The sequence below is a fragment of the Myzus persicae genome, unplaced genomic scaffold, assembly GCF_001856785.1.
Source record: "Myzus persicae strain clone G006 unplaced genomic scaffold, MPER_G0061.0, whole genome shotgun sequence".
Taxonomy (NCBI): Eukaryota; Metazoa; Arthropoda; class Insecta; order Hemiptera; family Aphididae; genus Myzus; species Myzus persicae.
The window spans coordinates 221164-243659 of NW_019103698.1; the positions used below are offsets into that span (position 1 = coordinate 221164).

Consider the following 22496-nt stretch of genomic DNA (forward strand, 5'->3'; position numbering starts at 1 on the left):
CATTAAACATGGAAAAAATTATTGTTTCTGTAATTTAATATTTTATAAATTATTTTCATATTTAGTGAGGATTTTTCAATCCGTAACACTGCGGCAGCGCAATAATAATACTAAGCTATTACAGCATACAAGCGTATGCCCTTGTAGTCGTGCTGGAGTTTACATTTCAACTTTTAGTGTTAGCTGCAGTCGTATCACCGTCGTTCACTTGTTTCTTACGTAATGGCCGCCGTCTAGCGATTCGTTCGTTCACCGACCGATTCCACAGCGTGTGCTTAGTTTTTTATTTTTTTTCATCCGGTTGCGACGGAATTGTTTCGAGCCATTCTCGTAACACATCGTTATTTTTTTTACAACGCTCAAATAGTCTGCCTACTTTTATTTTTCTCTGGATATTTATTACAATTAACTATTTGTTTATTGATTCTGTCGACCGTACTACAATTCCATAGAACCTGTAAACATTGTAAATATCTATTATAAAGTACCTATAATGTACAGTGGCGGACTGAACTTAAATTTTAAATGACGCAATTTCATATTTTAGTATATACAACCACCACCACCTCCTAGTCAGGGACGTACCTAGATCAAATTTTCGGTGTGTGGGGGGGGGGTAAACCTCCCCACCGATTCTGACTTGAATATAATGTCAAGGCTCACAAATATGGGGGGCAATTCTCCTCCCCTCAGTTTTCAACTTTACTCGTATTATGATACAAATAATATTACACTTTCTTAAATTCTATGTATTATGTTTAAAGTAAATATTTGGCAAATTTTTAAGTGGTCAATAAGCATATGAGTTTGAAATTAAAACTATTGTGTAAGTACATTACATATATACATACAAATATACAATACTATTCTCTATAAAAAAAAAAAATATTATCACAATAAAAACTATACAAAAAAATAAACAAATTAATTAAGAACTTTATTAACAAGTCATAACAATGACAATAACAGACATTTTTTATGACAAACTTCAAATGTAGTATTATTTAAAAGTTAATGCATTTTTTAAGAGATCTGAAGACTGTGAAAATATATCAATAACAATATTTATATCTATTGGAATATCTCTTTCGCAACTCAGAAGTAAGAGACTTTCTAATCTACCTTGCCCCATTGTTGATCTTAGTCTTGTTTTAATCAATTTCACCTAGAATTTCATGTTTAGAATTTATTAAATAATTTTTTTTATTGTGTATTACTAATTTATAAAGACAATATACTTAATTACTACCTTTGAAAAAGATCTTTCAGCTGATGCAGATGATGCTGGAATTGTTGCCAGAGCTCTATACGCAACGTGCAAATTAGGAAAGGCTGAGTCAAGTCCATACTTAGTCAATAATTGAATTATAGTTTTAATAGTTACATTTTTATTCAAATCAATATTTTCATCCATGATATTCAAATTTCCGTCATTACTTGAACAATCATCATTCTCATCAATCTCAGTATTTTGTACTTTGCTAGTGTCGTCATGAATCTCAGTAGGTAATTCTAATCCATTTATAAGTTCATAAATATTATTTTTAAATTGAATATATTCTGTCCTGAGTTGGTCAGTATTGATGTTTTCAAGCCACAGTGAAATGTGTTGAAAACAATCACTGGGCAGATTTTGTGAATCTTTCGCCATTAAACGATCAGGATTTAATATTGCCAAATCTTTTAGTATTTCTTGTGATTGACTAAATCTTTCATGTAATGACATTGTTATTTTATCAAGAGCAGCATAATATGTCTTAATTTTAAATTGAATCATAGAAGAAACATTTGAATTATCATCTGGAGTTTCTCCTGCAAGTAACTTTCTCGTCCTTTTTCTCATTTCTTTAAAGTCTTTTTCTGGTACGTTATTAAAATTCACAAATTCCTTAACTTCGTTAATAAATACTTCATACTTGCATTCTGATCGCATTTCACTTAACTTTTTTTTTGCCACATTAACTAATTGTATTGCTTCAAAGAAATCAATAGTTTTACACTGTAGGTAGTTAGAAAGTGGTGTAGTCACAATGAAAATATTTTTAAAAAATATTAAACATAATACAAACTTAAAAGTTGAAATTGTCTTTAAAAATGTCCTTGAACTAGATGCTGTAATTCTATCACTAGAATTTTGTAAGACTTCTAAAGCATCAATCAATGCTTTATATTTACAAAATATGACATTTAAAACTTTACCATGTGAGGTCCATCGAGTATCTGAAAAACTTTTCAATCGCAAAACTCTCTCATCTTTATACATTTTTTTTTGGCATTCAATAAAAACAGCTGCTCTTTTGCGAGCTTTTAGAAAAAATACTAATGATTGAACATCTCCAAAAAAATTTTTAGTATCAGTACAATAGTACATGAATCACATGTATCTACCACTACTAAGTTTAATATGTGGGCAAAACACCAAACGTAAATTGCTCTAGGATTTTTATGTTGAATAAAACTTCGTAGACCTGAATAAATTCCTTGCATAGATGCTGCACCATCGAATGATTGTGCACACAGATGTTTTTCCCAGTTGATGTCATATTTACTTGTTATTGTACAAAAGGTATTGAATAATCCTTGTCCTGTAGCATCACTTGCAGTTTCTAAAGCCAACAATCGCTCTTCTATTACACCAGTACTGTTAACATATCTCACTATAAATGTAAACTGTTCTTGGTTTGATATATCCGTAGTGGTATCAATTATAACAGCAAAATGGCAAGCATTTTTCACATCTTTCAATATTTGTGCTCGAACCATTTCACCTAATATACTCAACAGTTTTTCTTGACTTTTAGAAGACATAAATGTTAATCTGTTATTATTACTTTTGTTTATTTTTTCAAGATGCATCATAACAGGGGCACTGTGACGTCCTATGACTTTTAATAGTTCTAAAAAATTTCCGCGGTTTAATGATTGAACATTTTCATTGTGTCCTCGTAGCGATATATTTTGTCGAGCAGCAAAAATCAATACCTCAATAACAGTTCGAACCACTTCTCTATTATTAGCCACTTCACGATTAGCACATATAATTAATTGGTCATTTAAATCAATTCGATTACTTTGTAAATATAGACCCCGACTGATTTCTGACTGTATATGATTATGTGAGTGTTCGTGATTATTAATAATTCTTTGTATATTAGACCAATCATTTGAACCATTCAAAGCTAAATTTGATTTTTGGGCTTTTGGTAAACCAAAAAGTTTACAGGAAATACAAAAAATAAGATCCTTACTTGGTGAATAAGATAGCCAAAGTCTTCTAGATTTATTATTGTTTGCCAATTTTTTGTAATAATAAGACTCGTGGAAAGATCTATTCATATAATTCCAGTCTTTTTTTTTTTTAAATGAATGTTGGGGTAAATCATTTGGTGTTGGCTGGCAAGGGCCAAGGTTGGCGAAGTAACTCAATAGTTCAGCAGATATAGAACTAGGGATATAAGCAGGATCATTGTCAAATTTAGTTGTTTCTATGATGGGTATCTCTGTAATAAATAATCAATACAATTTTATTAAAACAAATATATAGTAGGTAATTGAATTCTTATTTTAAACAACTCTCCAGCTATTACTTTTTAAATAACAAACACTAATTAACTAAATACTAACAAAAATTATTACAAAATATTACATTCAGTAAGTTTAACACTTTGAGAAGCTAGCAACAGGGTATTAACGAAAAATAAAATTTTTAACTCGAAAAATCATAAAAAAAATAATAATAGCTTTTTTAAGTTATGCCATTTTAACTATATGTTGCCATTCGAAAATCAAAAGTATAAATAGTGGTTTAACCTATTATATGGGTGAAAAAAATATTATACACTTTTAGAAAAACATAAATCTAAAATTTTGAAGAAAAAAAAATTTGGAAATAGTCATTACTTTGCAAGAAAATTAATGTACTCACTTATAGGGTGATTCATTTACTCCCTGTATAATAATTACAATTTAAAAATGACCTTGGAAAATATTGAAATTTGTCATAAAAATGTTTTTATGTGGTAACTACCAATGCAGTATCTGCTTCAAGCAGGGTTATTTAAGTAACATTTTTGATAAAAATATTTTATACACAAATAATGAAAATCTCAATGTGTAATAAATCTCGTTAATTTAGATTTGCAATATATCATCAACATATAATTTAAAAATATTTGATTTAGAAAATATACTTGAAGTAATAATAATAGATGAAATTATAAAAAAAGTATGCATATAATAATAATAATATAATATATAATCATTAATAACAAATTTTTTTTAAATAATAAAAGCTGAATATTTTCTTATGGTTTTTTAATTGTTAAAAATATATTTTTTAAAACCTATCAAAATAAATTAATAGCCTATTAATAAAAAATTAATTAATTACCTTCTGAATTAGTAGATGTTACAAAATCATTGTTCAAGTTAATACTACGATCAATATTCAACTCATTTTTCTCATCTGCAATACTATGGTCCAATGAATTTGAATTACCAGATACTAGAAAAATCACATGATTATTTTATAATCGTATCAAAAATATAAATAATTTAAATACTACCTTCTGGATTAATAGAATTAACTAAATCATTGTTTAAATTCATACTACAATCGATATTCAACTCATTTTTCTCATAATATGCAATACTGTGGTCCAATGAATTTGAATTACCAGATACTAGAAAAATCACATGATTATTTTATAATCGTATCAAAAATATAAATAATTTAAATACTACCTTCTGGATTAATAGAATTAACTAAATCATTGTTTAAATTCATACTACAATCGATATTCAACTCATTTTTCTCATAATATGCAATACTGTGGTCCAATGAATTTGAATTACCAGATACTAGAAAAATCACATGATTATTTTATAATCGTATCAAAAATATAAATAATTTAAATACTACCTTCTGGATTAATAGAATTAACTAAATCATTGTTTAAATTCATACTACAATCGATATTCAACTCATTTTTCTCATAATATGCAATACTGTGGTCCAATGAATTTGAATTACCAGATACTAGAAAAATCACATGATTATTTTATAATCGTATCAAAAATATAAATAATTTAAATACTACCTTCTGGATTAATAGAATTAACTAAATCATTGTTTAAATTCATACTACAATCGATATTCAACTCATTTTTCTCATAATATGCAATACTGTGGTCCAATGAATTTGAATTACCAGATACTAGAAAAATCACATGATTATTTTATAATCGTATCAAAAATATAAATAATTTAAATACTACCTTCTGGATTAATAGAATTAACTAAATCATTGTTTAAATTCATACTACAATCGATATTCAACTCATTTTTCTCATAATATGCAATACTGTGGTCCAATGAATTTGAATTACCAGATACTAGAAAAACCAAATTACATTTTACAATTATTATATTAAAAAATTAAAAATGTTGAATACCCTACCAAAAACTTTTTTTTTTAAAACAGGATACTTGATCCATCTAGGATAGGTATATCAGGGAAATGTGATTAGATTAAAAACTAAGAAGTATTAGTGCTTACCGTTATTGGCTTGGATTTTTATCCTTTTATTAAAAAAATTATGAATTGAGTTTGACTGCAGTTGTACTTCGTTTAATTTTTTTTTCCTTTTGTTAGTAATGTTTTTTAATGCACAAGCATTAGTGTGTCTCTTCCAATTGGTTGAATTCATATTACGATCTCGAATACGTCCACACGTAACACAATTATTTGCCATTTTTTTAATTTAAGTTATTATTGTAAGATAATAAAGTAAAATATGCACAAACTTTTCACAATATCACATCGGTATGATTATAATACGGAGATATTGTAGGGAATGAACAATAAAAAGAGAAATAAGAGTACAATATAATGAACATGGCCACATGGGAAAAAAATGTAATATATTATACTATATAGCTATTAGTAAATAATTTAATTTACTATTACTCTGTTGTGAATTTTGGTGGTGGTGGTGGTGGTGTTCGTTATACGGATACGTTATCGGATACGCATTACGCGATGTTATCTATTATGATCAGATTTTCCAAAAATTGTTGGTATTTAATTTATTAATAGATTCAGACGGACGGTCGTTCGGTTGGGGATATGGGCAATCATATTTCTATTATTATTAAATTTGATATATTCTGTGAAATTGCTCACCGTGGCGGTATGTGCCACGTATAGTACTTATAACTTATAAGTACTTCAAATTTAAAATCCTTACCTCCGGCGGTTTGTATTTTCTTAATAAATTTTATTATTCTCATAGCCTTACACAAGTACGGCAGTTCGACCCACCCTTTCATGTTGAGGTACAGGCCTCAGAAAATTATCTTTAATACGCACTAACACGGCCACACGGGCCCCTTACATAAGGCGGCTGAAAATTAAAATAGCTATTCACGTCATCGCCAACTACTAAAGTGATTGAAAAGAATTGCGTGACTAAGATAACATTGCTACAATGCTACAAATAGTAGCTTCCCTCCAACGAGGCACAGACGGAGTTTGCGTGTCTCGTCCTCTCTAACGCCAGACACAGTGTATTGCATAATGTATTTACTACATTATTTCTATTTATGTATTGCATAGGTGATAGCCGATAGGTAAAATGTGGTCAAAAGAACCAAGAAGTCGAGCCATAGGCCGGGGTGGCACCACCCCTTTGAAACATTGACGCAGCTGCGTCAAAGTTGAGCCCTTCAGCCCGCCACAGCTTTTCACTATACCAAAAAATGTTATCTAATATTTTGTGGTACAATTGTGTTATTAATCTTAGTCTAAGCATAATATTTTTATATTTTTTATACTTCTTAAATTTGTTGACAGTATGTATTTTGTATTAAATAATATTGGTATTAGTGCTCCAAAAAAAACTAAAGTGAAATGTTGCAATTAGCGAGATGCAAGAATTTAAATACATCACGTACGTGAAATTAATACCACCACCCTGTGGTATTAACTACCATGGCTATAGATAGTACGTTTGCCCACAATTCCCATCCTTCAAAAGTGTCTACCGAATTGAATCTTGGTTCTCTTCATATCTAACGAATAGATCCCATCGAGAGAAAATAAATGGTTTTCTATCGAATCCCATTCCCTCTACCCCCGGTGTACCTCACGGTAGTGGAACCTCTCACCCCTATTATTTGTTATTTCTTATCATGGATATACCTAGGCTCCTGCTTCAATATCTATGATCAGATTTATTTGCGGATGATCTAAAGTTATACGCCAAGTCGCCAAAGTTATCTTTGCGATTAATTCTGTGTAAGGCGCAGACAATTCACGTGGGTGCAACGTCCTCTTAAAGTAATTTAATACTTAACCAATATGATACTAACTCTCTACTTTAGCTAAGTTTTATAATAGACTAGATCACTTACCATTAAAAATCTGGGATGGATGATGTGGTAGTAATGTGTGTTATTGGTTACCTATGTTGAAATAATTGAAATTATTACTTTATGCATAAATTCATGTTCTGTATTCATTTATAAAATAATTATTGGAATTTCGTTACAAGTGGTATCCATTAAAAATAGATAATACAAAAAAAAAAATTAAGTAAATTTAATTATTACATATACATATTTCCATACATCCAATCATTATATAACTTATTTTACTAATATATTGTGATGGGGTAGTTAGGAAGCAAGATAAGAATTTCATAAGAATTCTTTTAATAATTTTGTAAATTATAAAAAAAAAATATACACAATTATCTCAGTATATAAATAAATAAAAACATTACTGATAATTGAATATAAATATCTAGTTATAGTTAATTATAAAAGTATATGTTTATAATAATAGTAATAATTATAGTATGTATTACATACGTTTCCATTTATCCAATTATCATCTAACTTATTTTACAAATATATTGTTATGAGGTAGTTTGGAGGGATGACAAGAATTCATTAAAATCCTTTTGATAGGTTATGCTTGAAATAATATGAAAAACAAAATTCAAAATTATTATGTAAATTCACACAAATAAATACATTTTTATCATTATATAACTCATTTGACATTTATAGTACATTTTTATTAATTTTTAGAACATTTAGTAAAATAGTTTGCAGAGCACACATCAATCTGAAATGTTATCATTATTATAAATTGTAAGTTTTTGTTCAACACATAAATTATTGGTTGTTGAATATGAATTGTTCAGTGGTTGTTTAATCGATTTAAGTCTGCCATAAAAAATTGCTTTCAATTTTTCTGTATCAATCTGTGGTAAAAACTTTAAATTCTTTATTCCGCTCTTTTGAGTGTATAATCTGTGGAATCAAAAACAAAGATTGATCATCTATGAAAAAGAAAGTTTTCAAATTTAAAAGTTTCTAATTTACTTATTTTAAAGCATTTAAAAATTAACTATAAGTTAATTTATTTACGATGGTAATTGGTAAACCGCAGGTTTGTTAACGCAACAAAAATTGGGTACAAGATATAAGGAAAAGCAAATTCAATAAAAGAACAAAAAAAAACAGACAATTATCTGAGTTTCCGTGGACAAATAAAGATAAAATCATAATTTGATATATTCATAATATTTTTTATTATATTTATTTTACATTTACTTAACATGAGTAGAGGGAAACATGTATTGGCAATGGCTAATGCTCAAATATGTCAGTCGATTTATGAGATGGACTTTTTGCAGTAAATAAATTGCATACGCTTAATAACAATTTTTAGTAATAAAAATTGTTCGGTCAGAACAATAATGTAGTTAACAAAACGAATAATTAAATGTGATTTTTAAAATAAAATATTTGGCAAGGGTTTTAGAAAGGTACCTACAAATATTTTTTGTTGAAATTTCTCAATGGCTAAATAAATTATTTTATTTAAAAATATTAACTGACATACCTAAAATACCAAAAGTGTTAATATCTACATGTTCTAATTATATTTAAAATAGGCAAAAGTCCCAAAATTAATAATGTATGAGTACATTTGTCGGCAGATATCGCTTCTTCGCGGTCGTTCCGCAATTTTAGACTTATAATTCAAGTATCATGTGGGTATTTATAGAATACCATGTTAGAATGCATGTTTATCTGGTTATAGTATAATTATACAAAAAATATGTTATTTTCGTTAAAAAAATTAATGCAAAAAATATAGTTCATAATATGAAAAAATTGTAAATAACATTAATTTTAACAAAATAACTAAGTTAAGTAACAACTATTTATGAAATGAAATAACTTAGTAACTAACAGAGTTTTTTCTGATGTAATATTTTTGTAAACTAGTTAAGTGAAAAGTTATCAAAAAATGTAACTTAAAACTTAACTTTTAACTTTTTAACCAGTTACTACCCACATTTCATTGTGATATAAAACTAATATTTGAAGTGCGTAGGGAATATTTCTATTTAATAATATGAACTTGTTGTTACTTCTCAAAAATATGAATGCATTGGTCACCATCAAACTTCACTTTCACACCATCAACACCATCAACAGAGGTCAAAAAATATTATGCCTATTTCAAATAATTGTCTTGGTTAATCTTTAACATTAATATGTAAACGTATAACCTAAAAAATATATGTAAATCTTAAACCTACACAATGCGACGATTATTCACCAGTAAGATGATTGGTAGATATACAAAAATGTAAATTTTTAATTTTACATGTATTTTACAGTGTTTTTAATATTTTTAAAAATTAATCATACATTATTAACATTATTTGTTCTTTTTATTTATATATTATTATTAAGATACCTAATATTAATATATGTAATCGTTTTCATAATTTTATTTCCATAAAAAAATTTTGTTCGAGGTGTCTTCGAACCAGCTTGTTTTGAAAAAAATTTAAAAAATAGTGTCATTATATTATATAATGTAATAAGAATTAAATTTTTTATTCAATACTGCTTATATGTGAATGTTTCATTCAGTATGTACCAAGAGTTTGTAGTACTACCCTTAGGGTTGCTGTAGAAAATCAATACATTTAAATGCGAGATTTTGTACGGTCACAACTCACAAGTATGAAAATTAAAATTGAATCGCATAAGATATCAATGTCTTACAAATATTCAAAAATGTCCAAAAAATATTGTTTGTATAATTAAGGTTTTTAAATTTTCAAGATATCCATTTTGGGTCATATTTTTAAAACACTTGAAAAAAATTTTAATTGAGCGGAAATCAACCTAGTTAAAACAAATTAAGTTGTCCACTTCAATTTGTTCATAATAATAGTTACGTTAACCAAGTACAAATCACATGATTTAATAAATCTTGATTTTATATCAATTTGTAAATATCTAAATATTAGTGAAGCTTTCAATATAGATTCAAACATTTAAATTTTGATAACCGGTAGTTAGTGTGTCATAATTCATAATAATGTCCGATTTTTGTCTAAAATGTACCTCCAACATTACAGATGGATACAGGCGGAGAGGAAAAATAGTAGATATTGTGTTGCCCTTATGGCATTTTTATAATGGGGTTACTGTTCTTATAATTGAAAACCATTGTTAAGTGGCTCTAAATGTTGTAAGTATATAGGACATAGGTACCTCAGACTATTAAAAAACTTTTTTTAGTATGAGACTAATGCTGGTGTCTACCTAATACCTGATATACATGTAATGTAAGTAATCTAATCAGCAGTATTTTATTTGTTAGTTTTTTTAGGGGGGGGGGGTGTAAGGCTTTGTTCCCTCACGAGTTTTACATACATATTTGTTTTTATACCCCCTCCCTCATATGACATTCTCAATCATATCCCTGCCACAAAGCCACCCCCCCCCCAAACATTATACGGCCACGAAAAGTAACAATTATAAATAATTGTTTCACTGTAAATACTCACTAGTGGTAAGCCGGAAAATACCTTGGACGGGTCCATGTGACAAGAATGCAAGTACCTATAAGATGATCGGAAAAGCCAGATAACTGATGGAGTGTGGCGGCAGAGATGAGTAAAGGCGACTCGGATCATGATGGCAGACGAAACGCGTACGTCCTCCCAAACGGGTGCACCCAGGACTGCAAAAAATATGTTTTTGGTCATGCCGTCAAGGGTGCACCGTTTGTCGGCGATTAGTGAGCTGCAGCATCGTCTGTTGGTGGTGTAGTGGGCATAACTGCAGATGGTGGGTGGTTGCCAGGCGACCATCGCGCGGCGAAGTCGGTTTTGTAATCGCCGTCCGATTGTACGACTCTCTGAGTAAAACACAATAGGCATCATACGCCTCCGCCACCCACGCCCGTCACACTCGATGCGACGATGACATCGGCGCGCGCAACCGACAACGTCTACATATTTCGGCGTGTGTGGATCGCCGAGCGTGGCAAGGGTTGAGGTTGCGGTTGCGGCACTGCACAATATAATAATATCTTAAATAATATATTGTTGGAGATAACAATATACCTAAGTGTAATGAAATGAACAATTTACCGTAGTTTACCGAAACTATATTTTATCGACCTTACGTTGATAATACATGTGTTGTTAACTGTTCTTATTCGTTTCCTCGACATAATCGGGAATTTTGTAGTTTCAAGACGAATATTGCCTTGACATATTCTATAAGCCACCATTCTTACGATTAAATTATTTTATTTCACTCAAAAACTTTATAACATTTAATAATGTATAATGCCGGGTTGCAGTCAGTGGCGGCTTGTTGGTTTTTAATGAAGTAGTACACATCCAAAAAAAAAAATAGAACCAATATTATGTGTATATATATATATATATATATATATATTATAAATTGTATTAAATAATTGTTAAAAATTACCTTTTACTGTTTATATTTTTACATTTATATACATAATACATTTTCCAGTAAAAATAATATGACAAAGTACAAACTATATAATTATCTTTATCAATTTATTAGATTTCAGGTACATGTTTATATGTTAAATCGATTCTTCTATCTTTTTTTCTGCAAAATTGTTTATTTCTTCTTCGTTGAAGTTTGGAATGTCGTTGATTATCTGTTTTTTGATCGATAGCATTGCTATGCTATAAGTCGATCTTCCGTCATTGAATTTATCAAAAATGTTTTAATACGTTTTAGGGCCGGTTGCACAAAACTATATTGGTTCAATAAATAGTTATTGGTCCAATAAGTTCAGTTATTGAATCGATAAAAATTAAAATACGTTGCACAAAGTTATTGAACCAATAAGTTATCGAACATTAGTCACTATTTATCCATAAATTTATAGGCCCGATTTTGGTCCAATAAGTTTTGTTGGGCGTCATTCGATTGCGTCCCGTTTTAACCTTTTATACCTTTTCAGTATGTCGATTGCGTCCACGAGTCGGACAGGTAAATTATTTTTTCTTACCTTTTTATGTTCCGATTGCGTCCTGTCGTATGATATATAAGTAGGGTTGTAAAATTTGATGAAATTTATTTTCTTGAAATATTGCATGAAAAATATTTTTTTTTTAATTCCATGTGAATATTTATAAAAGTTGGTTTATTGTATGAAATAAAGAAAATATGTAACATAGTTATATACTACATACATACTAATACATAAACATAGACATATAAAAAATCTAGATAACCGACTACAAGACAATATTGAAGTCAGCCATATGCCAACAGGGAAAAATTGCATGATTGATAAATGATAATATATTAATATGTATATAAGTATATTATATATATTTGTAATATATANTAATCTAACCTAACGGAAATTTCATACTTGTAAAATACCTATGAAATAAAACATTTTAATAGGTACATAAAAAATAAATTATTGTTTAATTTAATAATATAGTATAATGCATGCTATAAAATAATTTTATTATAATTATAATTTATAATACAAAGTCTATTTTTCTGTTCTTCATACGAGAAAATCGTTAAATAATTTCATCCACTGGTATATTTATTTCCTGATAAATGTGCAATAGTGCAAGCCCACATAAGCGATCCTGGCCCATTTTTGAACGTAGCCATGATTTTAGTCTACAGCACAAGCATAAAATAAAGCAAATAATAAATATAAATAACTAAAAAGCAGACAGCAGTAGGTAGGTACTAGGTGTATAGGTATCTAGATTTATAAGCCAATTTTGTAGATTATTAATTTATCTTTATAAATAATAGGTTCTGTAAATGTTTGACATTAAAGAACTTTTTTTTTAAACTAAAGTACTGAAGCAGTAGAAAGTATAAAAGCAGTAAGCATTCAATTGCTTTTTAAAAATAATATTGAGTCCTATAAATATTTTTAAAACTTATAAGGCATTCTATTATATTTGTATTCTATTATTATAATAGAATACAAATATTAAACTAAAAAATAGGTATGACAAGATAAAATTTTACCGTCTTAGAGTAGAAAAGGATCGTTCAGCAGATGCTACACTTATAGGCAAGCAAGCCATTATACCAAGCAGTTGTCTAATATTAGGAAAAATTATTTCACTACAATCTGAAATACATTTAATGGCATCACAGTCAATACATTCACCTAAAAATAAAAGAGAAAATAATATTATGTGTACTTAACTTATTATTCAATTTTAAAAAGTTCTTATACTACCTATTAATTTAATTACCTTCATTTTTTTTTCTAATCCAACTTGATTTCCAAAGTTGTAATTCAGTTTTTAGCTCCAATGCATCAATTATATTGCTATCTTCAAATGTAAAATGTTCTTTTATAATCTTTAATAATATATCAATATTATTTGTGTCAGATTTAATAATGAAACGGGGTAAAAGTAAAGGCAATGTTGAAATGGCATGATACTTTTCATTTAAAAATCTTGATTTTAAGTCTGTTATAATATTATCCAGCAAAGGTATATAAATAGAAAGTTTATAATAATTTTCAATAGACGTGGTTTGATAATTTGATCTAGATATTTGTTTTGAAGCAATTCGAGGCTTTTTTAATTCAATATCCAATTCAGTCATTTGAATCTCAGCATCTCTAAACAATGATTTAAATTCTTCATTACAATTTTTTCTTTTATTTTCTAAATTTGACAAAATATCAGTGATTATATCTGCAGCTTGACTTATATCACTATTGGCACTTTGTAGTAATTTACTGGCAGATGCAGTTACACATAATAATGATGAAAGTGAATGTAGTGATATAATAAACTCACATGAGCATACAGCTGTAAGTAATGTTTTTGCCTTTGACGATGAATCTTGTTCATTCCAATCTGATATTTTAGTTAATGCTTCTACAATATAATTTAAAGAAGATTTGAAAATTAAAACACTATCATGACGGTCTACCCATCTGGTTTCACATAAACTCTTAAGTCGCTGTTTACCATTAAGAATTGTTTTTAAGACATAATTTCTTTTAGATGACAAATTAAAAAAAGCTACAACTTCTTTCATTAACCCAATACCATTTCTAATTGCTTGAATAGATGAGGATCTTGAAATTGATAAGTTGAGTGCGTGGTTTGAACAAGGACAGTGAAAAGCATTTAAAGTATAGGTCTGAATTTTTTGAACAGCTCCTTTTAAATTAGAAGTCATGACAGAACAACCGTCAGTTCCGATACCAATACAGTGTAGAGGATTTAAATTTAAATGTTGTAATATTTTGATCACAATTTCTCCAAGGATATCACCAGTTAGTTTTGGCTCCAATGTATCATGTTTTGTAATATTATCATCTTCATTTAGTTCACTTTCTTCTATAGAAGTAGATGCATTTTTAGAATACCAATAACTGTGACAGTCAATAAAAGCAACAAAATTTTCTTTCACAATATTATTATGAACATACCTGAGTACAAGACTCATTTGTGAAATGTGGCTTATATCGGTGGTCTCGTCAAATATAATACTATAGAATTTACTTTCATTGACTTCATTTATAATTTTTTCTGTTATATAGTTCTTGCAACATTCAATAATGTCATTTTGAATTTTTGGACTTATATATGTTGCTTTTGATGTTTTTGATTTTAAATGTTTTTCAAGTATAGTATCACCCGATAATATTCTATATTTAAGAAGAGCTCGAAAATTACCACTATTTGTAACTGGGGAATTAGATTTTTCTATTTCTTTATCTGTATTTTCACCAAACAAATTTCCTGAGTCGTTATGCCCTCTAAATGCAATATTTTGTCGGCCAAGAAAAATAATGGATTCAATTATTGGTTTCAGTCTTTCTTTGTTTTCTATAACTTGCTTCATTCTTGAGGTATTAACAATATTTATTATTTCCTTTTGCGGATTTTTATAACGGTTTAAAAAATCAGTAGCCGATGTCAAAGCATTTAAATGATATAAATTTAAACTATGTTTCTCTAAATCACCATCCTTCCCTAACAATTTAGCATACTTATTTAATGGTTCATTTACTAACTTTTTAAGGTCTACGTTATTATCTTTACCACCTTTATTGCTAAAAAACCTACTATATATGTATATAATATATATACTATATAGTACGCGTTTTAACACATTTGATCAGTATGTTTTTTGTTTAAAAATAGTAAAAATAGTAAAAACTATCGGTAATCCAAGTATACTATGGGAGGCCATTCGAGTAGACTGTTTGGGTATACTCGAATTGCCTCCGAAAACACCCGGAGGCAATTCGAGTGAAAAATGGTTACCTACCTGAATTTGGGAGGCAATTCGAGTGTCGCCGGCTATCTAAATTGTATTGATAGCTGCGGTCAGAACTCGTTACGGGTTTAGGGCATAATTTCACCACATCTGTAGAGCGCTTACTACTAGCGCTATATGAACTACTGAACCGTTACACAATCTGACCGTATAGAGGGCCGGCGATAGCTAACCTGTATATCTTAAACCGTGGTTCTGACTGTTATCAATTATCAAATTATTGTGTTCATGAAAAAAAAAAAAAAAAAAAATAACAATGGACATTTCTGGCATATATTGTCAGTTGTCACATATAATTATACGACCCACGGGGGGGGGCGAATGCCCCCTTCGCCCCCCCCTCCCCACAGGTACGCCACTGCATGCTAGGAATAACTCGAATTCGAATTTCGAATGATCGAAACATAAATACAGAATTGGAAAATTCCGGAATATAAACNATCTTATCTATTGAGTTATTTTTTAAACATTTCCCTGTTGGCAAATGGTCACTAGACTTCAATGTTCCTATGGGAATGTAATATGCAAATCCACTATCTAGTTGTTTTACATGTCTATGAACACAACATATATAATTTAGAAGTTGTTTAACAAATCTTTAATATAATTAATTTAAATATAATAAAATTAATACCAATATACAAATACTGAAATACCATATACATATATAATTATTAATTAATAATTTACATCCATTGACCATTAACAGTATTTTGGTAGGGTTTTTTATTCGTAAACCTTGGTTGATAAATGATACCTAACTGATAAGTTATTCATAATCAATGATTTCTGTGTTTTGTCAATATATTATTTCTAATCATCTATAAACACGTTTAAAAGAAAAAAAAATATTTTTCATAATTTCATTGAAATATTTCAAGAAGAGTGAAATTTCCAATTTTGAAATATTTCAATTGAAATTTTTCAAGTGAAATATTTCAAATGTACAACCCTATATATAACCCCATAACATTTTGTAAAACGAATAGTCATAATTAATAATTATTTTGTAAATATTAATAATAATAAAACCAATAAAATAAATCCAAATATATAATAATAAATAATTTAAACTAATTTTAAATTCTAAACGATATTTAAACTTATTAATGACACGGATTTCCTTATTTTTTTCACTAAAAATGGTATTCATTATTAAGTCTACACTTTCAATTCTAAGGCACTTGACGTACTAAATCGCTACGTGATCGTAAATCGATAAGAGTACCAGCCTTCAGATAAAATGTTCTTAAACTCATCAAGTAAAAACCAATTCGTGTTTAAATATACCTCCACACCATGTATGACAAATATATTAGATTTAATATGTCTATTTATCTGTCACATTATCTCTTACCTACTATACAATAGGACGCAATCGACACACGGAAAAGGTGGGCAAAAAATCGTTTACCTGCATCTGGGGCGCAATCGACAAACTCCGGTTTTATTGGTTCAATAAAATAAAATTAATGAATTAATGAAACCATATCAACATAGTAATGAGATAACAAATGAGATATTTGTTTTTTTATTATTTTCGAATAAAATGCCAAGTTGCATATTCACAATTTAATCAGGAAATAAGTACCTACATAAGTTAAACCACATCATGGATAGAAATGAAATGACCTTTTCATCATCAGATTCTGATGATGAATTTGCGATGATTGTTATTGGAATACTACATAAAGAGCGTGTATATCGAAATAGATATGACCCAGTTGAGTATGATGATGCTGATTTTGTACGTCGATTCAGGTAAATGATAGAATGATCCTAGAGAAATCTCAGAACAATGAAAACTATGAACTATTAGTCTATTTATGAAAATCCATCTTGTTTTAAATTTATGTTCTGTATTTTGGAATGTGGCTTAAGTTCCATTTAACTTTAACTATAGGTACGTCAACATGCATATAATATATTTATTACTTTATGATACAGGCTCTCAAAAGATTCATTTTCAGAGGTTTTATTTTTGATTCGGGACCAGATTTTACATAAAACCTCACGCAGTTATGCTTTACCTCCACATTTACAATTATTAATCGCACTTAGATTTTATGCAACAGGCGCTTTTCAAGTCAGATGAAAACAATTTATTTTTATTTAGTATTTAGATAATATTATATTTATTTAATTTATAGGCAGTAATTGGGGATCATATTCATGTCCATAAATCAACTGTATGTAGAACTGTTAAGTGTGTTTCAAGAGCTATAGCTAGTATGCGTCCAAATTATATTAAAATGCCAAATACTACACATGATATTATTACTGCATCAACAATGTTTTATAACATAAGGCAATTTCCCAGGGTACTCGGTGCAGTAGATGGAACTCATATTAGAATCCAATGTCCTAATAAGGATGTTGGAGAGCGATACAGAAATCGCAAAGGGTTTTTTTCTTTTAATGTCCAAGGTGTAAGTGATGCAAAATTAGAATTTTTGGACATAGTTGCAAAGTGCGTAATACTTTAATTTAAGTATAAGAATTATATTACAAAAGCTATTTTGAAAATTGAAGGTGGCCAGGTAGTGTTCATGATAGCACAGTCTTCGATAATTCATTACTTCGTGCTCGTTTTGAAAACAATGAATTTGAGGATAGTGTGCTACTAGGAGACGGGGGATATCAGTGTAAGAACTATCTACTCACTCCACTGTTAAACCCAACTAGTGTTGCCGAAAAAAGATATTAAGTTCGTTATTAAAATTTTCTATAATTTACTAGGATATTTTTATAACAAATGTATGTTGAGAAATCACAGATATCTACAAGAAATGTTGTCGAACGTACGTTTGGTATATGGAAAAGGCGCTTTCCAGCTTTATCATTAGGTATACGCACAACTCCACAAACTGCTTTGATCATTATTACTGCAACAGCTATCCTCCATAATATTTTAAGAAGAAGAAATGATATACCTCCTGAAAATGAAGACGACCATACAGAGATTATAGAAATACAAGGCGGTGAATTACCAGCTGTGCAATTGAGAGAAAGTGGAAATGCAGTTCGCTTACATTTTATAAATTCTTATTTTTCAGGCAACTAAATTTATTAAAATAAAATAACAGTAAATACTAAATAATCTTTCGATAATAATTAAAATGTAATACATTGGTAATTATTGTATCAACTTAAATTAAAATATAAATAACAGTAAACAGTCTTTTGTTACAAATTAATACATTGGTAATTAATATATCAACCCTAATTTAAAACATAAAATAACAGTAAACAGTCTTCGTTACATATAACTTAAAATTGATTGAAATTAGGTGTTTTAAATTATAGGTTTCTCTAAGTTTTAAATAAAAGTAATTAACAATACGTTACAAATGGAATTAACATTTATCAGTATTTTGTTTCAATGACTTGTAAATATATTGTCTTGTCTCAAATTTTTGTTTTGCAATGTTCAACTCAAACATTGCAGTTTCTTTATTAATAAGTGCAGTGTCCAACTTTGTTTTTAAAATGTCTTCTTCATATTTGGTTAATAAATCAGTACGTTTCATACGTTTACTTGATACCTCTAAAAGTGATTTATATACACCTTTGACAGTATATGCTGGACCTGCTGTGGAATACTCACACATATCATTTTTATATTTTTCAGTAGTACCTATTACAAAAAATAAATAGATATTCATTAAATTATCAAAATCTAATCTAACCACAATAGTTAGGTGTAGGTGAAGTAACCTACATGACTACATGTTTTAAATTTAGAAAAATACTTATTTGTTAAAGTATAACTTTAAGTAAAACTTAAAATCTTTTTTTGTTAAAATATCCAATTTATATCTAAATGTTGTCTTTAATACATTTTCATAAAAATAATTTTATTTTTTAGGGAGTTATTATTGGCGCAGAAACCAAAAAGCCTCTCTACGTAGGGGTAAGAAATAAATATTGTAGTACATGTTCTTCTGCAACCAATAATAATAAAAAAATAGAACATACGTGTTTCCGAAATTATGATGGATCTTCAACTGGTATGGAACAAGATATTATTGTAGAAGGCTTCCGACAAAGCCTAGAACAACATGGTTTGATTTACAAATATTATATTGGCGATGGTGATTCGAGTGTGTATGCCAGAATAGTTGAAAAGGTGTCGTATGGTCGAGATGTTATTAAATTAGAATGTGCTAATCACATTACCCGTAACCTCCATGATGGTTTACGAAAATTGGCTTCAAATAAACATTTCCCAATTCATGTACGTAAAATTTTAACTTATGGTTCTCCGTCTCCTCTAGAAAGACTTGTAAAAGGGGTACGGACTGCAATTAAGGAGTGTGGAAAAACGCATAATAATGTTCACATATTGCGAGAAGATTTAAAAAATGCACCCTTTCATGTTCTTGGTTCACACAAAAATTGTCGTCCTGCGTATTGTACACGGTCAAACACGGAGGAAAATAATAATGTTCCGCTAATGGAAAGTGCAAAAATAATGTCTGAAGTAATAGCAATGGTCGATAAAGTGACACGAAAAGCCGACCGTCTAGTTTTTAACACCACAACTAATATAGCTGAAAATTTTATGAGTTTAGTAGCAAAATTCAATGGTGGTAAAAGAGTTAATTTTACCAAAACAGGATCATACCAAAGAAGAGTATTAGGAGCAACACAAGTTCACTCAAGAGGCCCGTCTTGGCACTTAAGTCCCTGGAAAAAATTAGCAGGAAAAAGTCCCGGAAAATTGTTCAAAAAAAATGTATCGAGGCGTATTGCAATGTCAACTTCAAAATCAAAACATAAAATACAAAACACTTTCAGGTGTAAAATAAGTCGTAATAAAATTTCAGTGAATCATGATTTTGATTATGGTCCAGATGCTGCTGGACTGGATATGGCTGAAGAGGACTTTAAAATGAACTGCAGTAAAAAGTTGGAAGAATTAAGAATAGATGCATCTACGACTGAAGCAATTGCAAATTTAGAAAAAAACACCATTGGTCAACATGATAACGTACACTGGCACGAAGCAAGGAAAAATCGACTCACAGCTTCCAATTTTGGTTCAGTGATTAGTCGAAAATCAACTACGTCATGTCATAATTTAGTTAAGTCATTATTGTACAAAAAAAATATTATTTCAAAATATCTTGAATTTGGACGTCAACACGAAAAAGTTGCGATCCGAGAATTTGAAAATCAATACCACAAAACTGTGAGACCGTGTGGGTTATTTATTGATGGTGAAAATCCCTTTTTGGGTGCAAGTCCCGATGGTTTAGTTGATGATGACAAAATAATTGAGGTCAAGTGTACGCCGTCTATAGGCCAAACACCTTTAAAAGAGGCAGCTTTAAATAAAAAAATACAATTTTGTTTAGAGCTTACAGAAACAGGTCAACTTCAATTGAAAAAAAACCATAAATACTATTGGCAAATTCAAGGCCAATTAAATATAACAAAAAGATCAACATGTATTTTTCTTCTATATAGTATGGGAAATAACCTATATGTTCAATACATCAACAGGGACGAATATCTTTGGACAAATAAGATGCTGCCAAAATTAATTTCTTTTTACATGGACTGTATGCTGCCGGAAATTGTAGATCCACGAGTTCCGAGAGGTTTAAAAATACGAGATCCGGCCAAAATCACAGAAGCACAATTTTTAATAAAAAAAAAAGTAGTAATGGAATAATGCTGTAAAAAATTACAAATATCGTTCTTCATATTATATTTAAATACATTCAAACATGAGTTAATAATTTATAAATTATATTTTTAATATACCTACTACATAGCCACATTAGTACCTATCAGTGGTGTTTTGTACACCAGTTTACTAATTTAGTGTATACCACATGGCCCATACTAAAATTAATGAAAGACAAAGTGAAAAAAGATTTTAATAAATTTATCTTCGGTCAGGTTTGGTGTTGGGTGAATAACAATCATTTGTTTACTAATAATCAATCATCATATTTTATGTATATAATATATAGTGAACAAATTATGAAAACCTCAATGGTAGGTACCTAATATAATATTATATACGTTATAAGTTATAACTATTTATTTTTATAGTTAAAATTAAGTTATTAAATTATAGAATCTAGTAAGTACACCAAACAATAAAGTTTTGATACAGGAGATGGTACCAACCACCATTATATCGACAATATCCGCGGACCTATATTACATGACAAATTTAATTTGTCATGCTATATTATACCATTGATAGATTGATATACCTACTGATTGATGTATACAATATGATGCACGTAGGTAAAACGCAGTATTTACTCGGCAGACCGCCGACGGCATCTACATCGCTGAGACTCTATACGAGTTCCGGTCACCGCCCGCCGCGCGCCGGTTCACACCACTCGGTTGTCATACCGCGCGCATTTGCGTGCGTACGTCAGGCATTAGGGGCGGAGCCAACAAAATTGAAAACACCAAATCTTAGTTCCTTCCTAAATCACTTAATAATTAAAATATTTTTTATCTGAAAAATGATACTGATTCAAAGTAGTAATATCTGTATACTGCCGTTCAATTTTTTTTCGTATTTTGAATGATAAAAAAAATATTCAAAAAATCCAATTTTTGACATTTAGGTAAATTTGAACCCTAATAACTTAAAAAAATATATATATTTAAAAAATGGGCCAACGACAGTATACCAAAAAACATGTCTAGATTATATATTTAAAGTAACAGGCTCCTAACTACAAAACCTAAACCAGTAGAAAGGAACTCAAAATGTGAAATTGCAATTTTTAAACTCTATTTACTCAGAAAAAAATTAACCAAAATTTTTTTAAAATATTTTTAGTTTTCATATTAA

General features: G+C 29.1%; 3 protein-coding genes across 3 annotated transcripts; all 3 read right to left on the minus strand.

Moving 5' to 3' along the window:
- Positions 1-951: 951 nt before the first annotated feature.
- On the minus strand, positions 952-1738 carry LOC111035113. The gene is made up of 2 exons (XM_022316628.1): positions 1250-1738; positions 952-1165 (listed from the first exon to the last, which is right to left on the minus strand). Exons 1-2 carry the CDS (start codon positions 1724-1726, stop codon positions 1001-1003), a joined length of 642 nt encoding a protein of 213 aa, XP_022172320.1. The 5' UTR covers positions 1727-1738; the 3' UTR covers positions 952-1000.
- Positions 1739-2319: 581 nt separating this feature from the next.
- LOC111035098 (myb-like protein F) lies at positions 2320-5461 on the minus strand. The gene is made up of 7 exons (XM_022316608.1): positions 5278-5461; positions 5100-5216; positions 4922-5038; positions 4744-4860; positions 4566-4682; positions 4391-4504; positions 2320-3500 (listed from the first exon to the last, which is right to left on the minus strand). Exons 1-7 carry the CDS (start codon positions 5318-5320, stop codon positions 2320-2322), a joined length of 1806 nt encoding a protein of 601 aa, XP_022172300.1. The 5' UTR covers positions 5321-5461.
- A 2354-nt stretch (positions 5462-7815) lies between these two features.
- Positions 7816-11714, minus strand: LOC111035111. Its single transcript, XM_022316623.1, has 2 exons — positions 10888-11714; positions 7816-8320 (listed from the first exon to the last, which is right to left on the minus strand). The coding sequence occupies exons 1-2, from the start codon at positions 11263-11265 to the stop codon at positions 8267-8269; spliced, it is 432 nt and encodes a 143-aa protein (XP_022172315.1). The 5' UTR covers positions 11266-11714; the 3' UTR covers positions 7816-8266.
- Positions 11715-22496: the final 10782 nt, after the last annotated feature.